Genomic DNA, 10166 nt, shown 5'->3' with positions numbered 1-10166 from the left:
GACGCGTCAAATCACGTTTGATTCCTAGAAAATCAATACTTTTCACTTTCTGCCGAAAGTAAACAACCCAAGGCCCAGGCGAAGAAGCCTGGTAGAATCGCGTGCGAACGACATTGTCTTTGGGAGGCGTCTCGCCTCCGTTTTCTTCGTCCATGAAATGTAATACAAAATCCCCCCCAAAAAAAAAATAGAAGAGAAAAAAAATAATACTAATAGGTTTTAATTATAATAATAACAAAACAAACACACACACACAAAAAAATTCAAAGTTTTTAATAATAATTCAGCCAACCTTTTTTGCGTTTCGTCCCACTCTAATGCAACGGTGCCACCCTTGCCTAACGACAGGCAGAGCACACAAAAGCTTCACCACTGGTGCGTGGATGAAAGTTAAACGAATGCAAAGAGACAATGGGATACAATCTTTTTACTTAGGTGCCCGCCAGAGTAGACGCGACGTGCGATGCGACGCGACGCGACTCACGTAAAAGAATAACAATCATTATCAACAGGCTGTCAAATTGCACTGTCGCGTCGCGTCGCATCGCACGTCGCGTTTACTCTGGCTTCGCCCTTAGCCTGTTTGCTGCCTACCCGAGTAGGTAGCGTTGTCGATGACGACCTGATGCTGATTGATACTGATCGTCGTCGCAGCACTTGATGAAAAAAAAAAAAAAACCAAACTAACGAGACTGCAATAGCATCGCTAGAACAGCTCGCTTCCTTAACTAGTCGGCTGGATAAATCACATTGTAACTAGCTTTACACTCGCGTAGGCAACTTAACGATATAAAAACAACCCGCCGAATACTAAACGGGGGAAAAAACTCCAGCGGTATAAAGCGCGTCACGTGATGAGACACGGGAGTAAAATACGTCCGGCTCGTCCAGAAACACGACAAGGAATGAACACTGCCGGTCTTAGTGATGAACTTTGTGTAAACTTAAAAATCACGTTAATAAAGAATAAAGAAAAAAACCCAGATCAATCCACCTAACATTGGTGGTGCCTTTCTCGCGCATTAAAAAATAAGAAAAACACATAAGAGAGGTCGAAATAGCGTTTTAGGGGGATAGATTTTACTTTTTCCATCAATTCATATCCATTTGCGGTCATTTGACATACAATTAGATTATCAAACAAACGTAGTGTAAATAGCGTAGATAGATTTTAAAATTATAGTTTTAAGGTATCAACTTCATGATTTCCTTTAAAAGAATATGCTGTAGGAATTCTTTCATGTAAAATACCATAAATAATTAAAAAAAAAATCTATGTGATGGGCTTACGGCCAAACGTCTAAACTGTAAAAAAAAGTTTTCATAAAGAAACTGTTTCCTTCGTTTGTTGTTTCTCCACAGGTAGTAAGGTGAGTTGATTGCCAAGGTAAGAGTGGAATTTCCTCAAGACTACTTCTTCTTTCCATTAATGGGAATTTCCGATTATTGAATTGAAACTAGAAATTTAGATATAGGTCCCATTGCAGTAAAAATGGACATTTAATGCATTTATAGGTCCATCATTCATCTGGAGTTTATAATGTTCGAACGAAATGACCCATGAGTTCAAGCTATTTTTGCAACTGAGGCGTAGATCACAGAAGAAATAAGAATGAATAAAAGACACAGTATTGTAAAAAAATGTTCGATAGGCTATCATCTTTGTTTGAAAAGCATATCTTCCCCTCAGCTCATTTATGGATTCCATAGCGGTTAGAGCAAAATGCAAACAAACCAGCGGCTTGTCACTTCTATTTCAGCAAGAGCTTGAGTTACAGAAATATGCTAATGAGACGAACCCGACCAACAGATGAATGTGTTCATAGAGACGACACAAAAAAATGACCACAAATTGATAATACAGACTGAGCGGTACGCTGTCGAATGGTATTGCTTTCTGGTGGAACATGATAGATCGGCATTCTTAATACTTTTTTGTTCGATGACCACGTTAGGATGGAGCAGAGAGCATAAAACATGCGATTGAAACTACAGTCGGGTCTCTTACAACACCATTAAAAGGAAGCTGGTCTAAAAACCCGCCTCTAAAGATATTCCAAAAATGTTTGACAAAAAGAAATTCCAGAATGAAAAAAAAACCTTCAACGTCGTTCCTCTTATAAAATAAACAAGCGTCGCAGGAGACCCGACTGTACTGCAAATGGGAAAATCCACATGCACGCCACCTAAAGCACTTTACATACACGCGACCTTCAAATGCTCCTCGTAGTTCAGGTGGATCGATCTATCATTATCGCTGTATGTTGGATAAGTTTGAGCGGCGTTATCGATTGTTTGAGATGATCGGAAGTGTGACGAAATGCCGTTGAAACGCAGCGAAAGTTTTTGGGAGACCGTTTTTTTTTTGGTTGAACATGCACAAATGGAATATTTTGGCAGTTAGATTGATAGTGTCACCCGGAATGGTTGAAAGCTCGCCATCGACTCACATTGTTACGTTCGCTTATCATGCGGTGAGGCGATTGCGGCGTCACGAAGGGAATAAACAATCGCCCTACGGGAAGTGCAGTGATAGCGAGTGCAGTTTGTATGCTTGAATCAATTTCGGTACCGGTGCTTTGGAAAAAGCATTGTATTTTTTTGGAGTTTTAAGCAAAAAGGTCATACATTTCTGCCCGCTACCTCAGTACGACTGGTTGTTTCATGAGCGAAATGCTCCAGAAAATAGTGCTACTGTTTGTGTTGGCTTTTGGCACCCACGCTGAGGAGGAAGACGTAATTCGTAAGTACTACTGCTTGGCATACACCGATTACGATGGAATTGTACAACTTACGTCCACTTGTAGCCACTGGCACTAATAGAATCGGCTTTGGAAGCAGCAATTTCAGCGCCAAACGTGATGTGCGGTTCTACTTGTACACTCCACTTACCGTGAATGAGCCTCACGTGTTCTCGATTGAGACGGTTGGAACTGTTTCGCGTTCGTTCTACAACAACAGTCTCCCGCTGCGGTGAGTACATATTTGTTATAATCAGTTCGGTCGTAATTGATTTGTAAAATCTCTAGTAAGGGTAAAATCCTAAACAAACATAATTACAGTTGCAAAGTTTGATTTGACTTCTTGGACTCCTTATGTTTGTATTCTGAGAGCATTATCTTAATTTGGTGTATTGTGTAATATAATAATGAATTTAACTTAAATATGGATAAAACTCACTGCATTTAGATTAATTCGAATTGTTCTTTTCTGCCATTGCCATTACTGGGAGTCTAGGACTTTGACGCTTGTCAGATTAGCATTATTGAATCTAATTCCGGCACTATTTGCATTGTGGATTTGAAAAAGATTGCATTTACATTTACTCTAATAGAGCTTTATGTTCGAACGTAAAATATTGCCGAAAATAATTTACGTTTGAAGACTATCAAGTATACACCATTGTTTAGATATTTCAAGTCTTCATTGAACGATAGTTCGGCCACATTGAGAGTTGACCTTAAGTTAATGTCAATTTCTCTCCCCGAACAGCCTAGATAGCTGTGTGGTGTCGGCAGCCGATTATCTGTCTAGGAATAACGCTATGGTTAATTGCATATTATTCGGCAACTCGGCCGTACGAAAACCTTTTTTTTTTGTTAAATATCTTGGCTGTGCATATGCACAGCATATGTTTCGAAATAGACAAATTGATATGAAATTTGCGAAAAAGAATCCACGTGTCTTGGAGGGACTCGAACCCTCAACCTCCTACTCTCTAGATAGGCGTGATAACCCCTACACAACAAGACCACTTAAAGGTCACGTTTGCGGAAAAGCTATCAGAATCCGAGTACCAACCTCCACCGCGGTTAGCTCTTTTTTGCAAATTGAATATCTTTCGGATGCTTGATTTGTCCAATCTCCACATGTGCTTTACTGTTGTATATCCACAGTCAAGCGAGTGCACATTGTTTATTAAACGAGAGGATCACACTACATGCCTCCCAACAACGGGCTGGGCGGGCTGGTATAGAATGCGAATCAATCGCACTCTGCTGTGCCAAAGGCTTGCTTGGCTAAAGCATTTGATGAGTTTGATTGCCCGCTTGCGTGCACAGCCAAGATATTCAACAAAAAAATCAGAAGGGTTATGTACAATACACAACCGCCCAACGTAAACTACGTAAGGCAGTTTTGTTCATTGAGGATTGTAGTGCCATCATACATGAATATTTTAAGAAAATTTATTTGATTACTTATGTCACTGGTTTCGAACAAAACTAGCGTATCTTAAGGTGATTATAGAATGAAGCCCGTGGTGAATTTCAAATTCACCACACGTTTATTTACATACATTTTCAAAACCCAAAATCTGGCGTAATAGTTTTCGTACAGTGCCGAAACTCAAATTATGATTTTTCAACATAACTAAGCAAACGATCTACCATTATTTCAGACCCATACGCGTTATGGTTTTTTTCATCTCGTGCTCTTGAAAAAAAATATTAGAAAAGCACGTGGTTGACAAAATGGCCGATTTCTGGCTTCATTCTATAATCACCTTAAGATATGCAAATTGTTGGCGATTCAAACCATGCGTGAGTCAAATCCCATCAGAATCATGGCCTAGAGATTTGCTCATGATTCGAATCGCAATTTGCATCATTGCATGATATTTACGTGTTCTTCTTTGTTGAATGCATTGAATTAACTGTTTTTCGTCTAAAACAATGGCTAATAATTGCACATATAAACAAAACATACGACTCGATTGCGTTTTGACGCTTTTTAGAACGAAATCATTTTTCGGTGAGTGAGCGAAGCGATGCGATTCTGGCCGAGAAACTCAAGCGCGATGCTCCCCTTTAAGAATCGCAGGCGAGTTAGCTCGTGCATGAAACCTGGATGATTCAGATTTGAGTATGATTCTACCAACACTGAGTGTCACTATGGATAAAATATTCGTGCAACCATTTTATTAATATTATTGCAAGACTTTTGAATCAGGGAGCAAGTAGGTGATAGCTCTATTGTAACTCATATAGCCCGTTTCAAGAACGTATGCGTTCCGAAGCTTTTGTCGTATACAATAAGTACCGCATGATTGCACCCACGTATTATGAAAATATCTTAAGTACATTCACACTTCCTGAATCAAAGTTAAAACCTTCTGATTCAGACGCGCATTTAATTGGACAAAATATTATTAGGCCGATATAAATATTTTTTTAAAATATGTTCCCCCCCCCCCTTTGGATTGTTTTGCTCAAAAATAACAATTTGAGGGGCAACAAAAAAAAATTCCGGTAAATTTTGAGAACTTTCAAAACATTCTTTAACAAATCCGAGGAGTTTTTTTTATTTGTTTTCCATTTTAATATTTATTTTTTACTACCAGACCCGACGAACATTATTTCGCCTAAAATTGATTTATTTTCTGATTAGTTCTCGAGTTATGCAGAAATTTTTGGTTTATTTGTATGGGAGCCCCTTTTTCCAGAAGGGAGAAGCGTTGCAAACCATCACAGAAACATATCTTCTCTTCCAAAACTTCCACACGCCAGATTTGGTTCCATTTGCTTGATCTCGAGTGTCGAGTGATGAAATTGGTGTTTTATTTGTATAGGAGCCAGGTTTCAAAGAGGAGATGGGGTTTCGAACCATCTTAAGAACCTTCCCCGGCCCCAAAAACCTCTGCATTCAAATTTTAACGCCGCTCGATTCAGTAGAAGAAGAAGATTACCCCCTCCCCCTTGACTTTGCGGAGATCATAATTTTTCATAAATATGTGTAACGGCCTTATTAGTTTTCAGTTTGCAAAAAAAATGCTTAACATTTTTCCAAAGTCGTTTTTTAATATAAACATGTTTGTGCAATTACATTGCGATGATTGCATTACTATCAAGGGCATTGGCATTGATAACAATTGATCGTCTCATGCCTGCAGGTCATCTCATTCCAGTTCGAGACAGCAACACGTACGGACGTGTTTTTTGCTCGCGCATTTTTTCGAAGTGTTTTTTCTCGTTCGTTCGCTGTTTACGTTTTCGCTTGTCGCGTTGGCGTTATTTTCTCCCGGACCCGTCATGGGAGACTCGGTGGCCGATTCGGTCGCTGGAAAAGTGCCTAAGCGCACTGCTCTTGGAGGCGCGGGTAACCCCTCCAAGCAGCTTTTGCAGAGCAACGTGTTCTCGCCGTTGCCGCTTGATGACGCCGGCAATCCGCCGAAAAGAGGAAGAAGCAGCAATCGCAGCTGCCGCAGGTGCAACCGGAGCGGAAGGAGAAGTGCCCGCCCGTGTTTGTGAAGGGCGATCCGCCGGATTTACGCCCAAAAATTCGCCAGCTGATCGCTAAGGGGCTGAAATGTACTTTTCGGCTCTGCAGCGAGGGCGTGAAAGTGATGCCGGCCAACAGGGACCATCATCAATCCGTCGTGGAGTTCCTCGAGGTCCACAAGTATGAGTACTACACTCATGACCATCCCGGCACGAAGCCGCTCAAGGCTTTGCTGCGAGGACTTCACGACATGAAGGAGGAAGAGCTCCAAGCAGAGCTTGAAAGTTGCGGACTGAAGCCAGTAGCCGTCCACAAGATCGCTCGTCACGACAAGGCGAGGAAATATCGCGACCAGCTTTACCTGATCCATCTGGAGCACGGCTCCACTACCTGGAAGGACCTGAAGCTGGTTGGCGTTATAAATTACACCGTCGTTGACTGGGAGCGATATCGGCCAGTGCACCGCGATGTAACGCAATGCACCAACTGCTTCAATTTCGGGCACGGCCCAGGAACTGCCGCATGAAGCCGCGCTGCAACAAGTGTGGCGAACCCCATCCGACTGACGAGTGCGACAAAATGGAGGTGGCAGATCCCAAGTGCGCCAACTGTGGCGATAAACATCGGGCCACCACAAAGGGCTGCCCAAAGCGAGCCGAGTTCCTGGAAATCCGGAAGAAGGCTTCCACCAGGACCATGCCGAAGAAGAACCGTGTTCCTGTAATCAACGAGGTGAACTTTCCAGCCATCCCTGCTCCCCGTCGTGTGATTCCAATACTCCCACCGCTACAGCCGCACAAGCGACTGGCAGCGGCAGCTGCATCGGTCCAAGCTCCAACATCGTCGGCACCATCCACCAGCGAATGGCCCCCGCTCCCTCCTCCTGGGTTCCGTCGGCAGTCGGAGAACGAAGCCGTCCCACCGGAGGAATCTGCCCCGCTGTACACTCCGGAGCAACTGATGCCGATCTTCGCGCAGCTCGCCACTCGACTGCGCGGCTGCAAAACCCGATTCGACCAGGTCTTCACACTTGGCATGTTCATCATTGAAAATGGCTGCTAGGGTGGGCCTGGTCAACTGGAACGCTTGCTCGCTCAAGAGCAAAATAATTTAGCTGAAAGATTTCCTTGAGGAGAAGGAAATAGACGTGGCGTTCATCACCGAAACGCACCTAAAACCGGAGGTGAACATCAACATCCCGGACTTCCGCATCGTGCGACTCGACCGGCCGACCAGGGGAGGTGGTGTGGCCATCGCTCTTCGCTACAACATCAACTGTCGTCTGCTTCCAAGCTTCCAGCTCAGTGTCATCGAGGCCATCGGTGTCGAAATCACCACTTCGGTCGGCACAATCGCGCTCATCGCGGCGTACTGTCCAACGCAAGCCAAAGCCGGCGATGGATCATCGGCTGCCCTTCGGAGGACATCGTCAAGCTGACGCGGAGGCAAGGCCAGTATATCATTGCCGGCGACTTGAATGCCAAACATCAAGCCTGGGGCAACAGTCGCGGCAATCGAAACGGCACCATCTGGAGCAACGACATGGAGGAAGGCCACTACACGATCATGAGCCCGGATTCCCCCACTCGGCTGAGTCGGTCCGGTGCCCACGCAACGCTCGACCTCTACGTAACAAACCTGAGTGACCACGTCTCGCAGCCGGTTGAATACCAGGAGCTCAGTTCGGATCACTATCCGGTGGTGGCGGAACTGGGCTCCTCGGTCAATCGGCACCAGCAGTTACGGCGGAACTACCACCGAGTGAACTGGCAGCGTTTCCAGCAGTGCGTCGATAACACCGTCGACTACGAGGTGCGTCCGGAGACGCCGGAAAGTATCGACCGCCAGCTGTGCGCTATCGAGGAGGCGATCACGGCGGCCCGAGAGCAACACGTACCGACGGCTCGGCAGGTAAGCAACTCCTTAAACATCGATACACTCACCAAAGATTTGATTCGATTGCGGAATGTCACTCGCAGGCAGTTTCAGCGTACTGGACTGCCTGAGCTTAAGGCACGCTGCAATCGAATCACAAAAATTATCAAGGCCAGAATGGTGGACCTCAAAAATAACGACTTCTCGAATAAGATCCGCACTCTCCCAGATTATGCTAAGCCGTTCTGGAAAATGACCAAAATTCTAAAATCCAAGCCTCGGCCCATTCCACCTTTGATCCCACTAGACAATAATGGCTCTAAGGATCGCTTGATAACTCCTGCAGAGAAGGTCGCTGAAATAGGTCGTCACTTCGTCAGCTCACACAATCTTGGACAGAACATCGTCAGTCCACACGAAGCAGCCGTCAACGAGCATGCTAACAACATCCATTTGATTCCCAACGACTTCTCGGAGGAGTTGGAGATCTCAGCTGACGAATTGACGGCCTATATCAAATCGTCGAAGAACATGAAGGCCCCAGGCTTCGACAGCATCCTGAATCTCGAGCTCAAACACATGAGTGCTCCGTTCTTTGAGCACCTCTCGCTGTTCTTTAATCAGTGTCTCCGGCTTAGCTACTTCCCATCGTCCTGGAAGTCAGCGAAAGTCATCCCCATCCGGAAGCCTGGGAAGGATCCTTCCTCCCCAAAAGTTATCGACCCATCAGCCTTCTCTCAGGGTTATCCAAGCTATTCGAAAAGCTATTCATCATCGGTTACTTGAGTCTGCCGAAAATCTCAACATCTTGCTCGAGGAACAGTTTGGTTTCCGACGCGGTCGGTCAACTGTACACCAACTGACCCGAGTTACCAACGTCCTCAGACGGAACAAGTTCGTCTCGAAAACATCCGCCATGGCCTTACTCGATGTCGAGAAGGCATTTGGCAATGTATGGCATGATGGCCTGGTGTACAAACTACAACGCTACAATCTTCCCAGCTACCTGGTGAAAATCATCAACAATTACCTGTCGGCAAGGACATTCCGGGTCTCAATCAGCGGAGCGAGTTCCAATGCGCACAACATCGTCGCAGGCGTCCGCCAGGGTAGTATCCTCGGGCCCCTGCTTTTCAATCTGTTCACCTCCGACATGCCAGAACCTCCAGAAGGCGGCATTCTGTCTCTGTTCGCAGATGACACATCCATCGTCTACAACGGTAGAGTGATCAGAGCGCTAGTGGCAAAACTCTAACGAGGCCTGGATGCCCTGACAGAGTACCTCACCAGCTGGAAGATCTGTATCAACGCGGCGAAGACCCAGGTCATCATTTTCCCCCACTCCAAATCCCCTAAACTTGTTCCGCCTGGGGACTGTAAAATCATCCTCAATGGCACGACTGTGGAATGGGCCAATGAGGCCGGCTACCTTGGCTTGACCCTCGACAGCAAGCTTATTTTCAGGCAACAGGTTGACAAAACGGTGACAAAGTGTAACGTCCTGTTGAAACTACTGTACCCTTTGATCAACCGCCGGTCGTCATTGTCCCTGAAAAATAAGCTTGCTGTCTACAAGCAAATCATCCTTCCTGTGATCGAATATGGCATGCCGGTCTGGGAGAGCTGCGCTAAAACCCACCACCTCAAACTTCAACGGGTCCAAAACAAATTCCTGAGGATGATCCTCAACACCCTCCCAGGACAAGAACATCCGAGGTCCACCGTCTGGCCGGAATAAAACCTTACATGAACGCTTTGGTGAGTGTAAAGAAAAGTTTAGGGTCCGTTGCTTGCATTCGGATCAGGCTCCAATTAGGGCGCTAGTTCCAATCTAGGTTATCAAATTTCTTATTGTAAATATTAGTGTACATAGTAGTTAGGTTATCAAATTTAAAAAAACACACCAGCGCCTCCTAAAGGCCGTCATGATATATCATATTAACACTTAAATAACAATGTAAACATAAAAATTTAAAATTGAAGTTGGAGGGCCAAGCCGGCCGAGCACTGTACATGTAAAAAATAATTGTAGAACAGAAAATGAAACAATAAAGAAGAATTTTACTACTTTT

The 10166-nt window shown here is 44.8% G+C and overlaps 1 protein-coding gene across 1 annotated transcript in view; it reads left to right on the top strand.

The window, feature by feature from the left end:
* The first annotated feature begins 2398 nt into the window (after window positions 1-2398).
* LOC134220781 (phospholipase A1-like) overlaps window positions 2399-10166 on the top strand; it is a 31737-nt gene continuing 23969 nt past the window's right edge. The window contains exons 1-2 of the mRNA XM_062699882.1: window positions 2399-2743; window positions 2808-2973. Coding sequence (XP_062555866.1) covers window positions 2665-2743; window positions 2808-2973 — 245 coding nt within the window. The 5' untranslated portion in view covers window positions 2399-2664. The remainder of the gene's footprint in view (window positions 2744-2807; window positions 2974-10166) is intronic.

This window comes from Armigeres subalbatus, chromosome 3 (genome assembly GCF_024139115.2).
Source record: "Armigeres subalbatus isolate Guangzhou_Male chromosome 3, GZ_Asu_2, whole genome shotgun sequence".
NCBI lineage: Eukaryota > Metazoa > Arthropoda > Insecta > Diptera > Culicidae > Armigeres > Armigeres subalbatus.
Note: the sequence above shows the minus strand (reverse complement) of the source record. Positions and strands in the feature narration are given on the sequence as shown.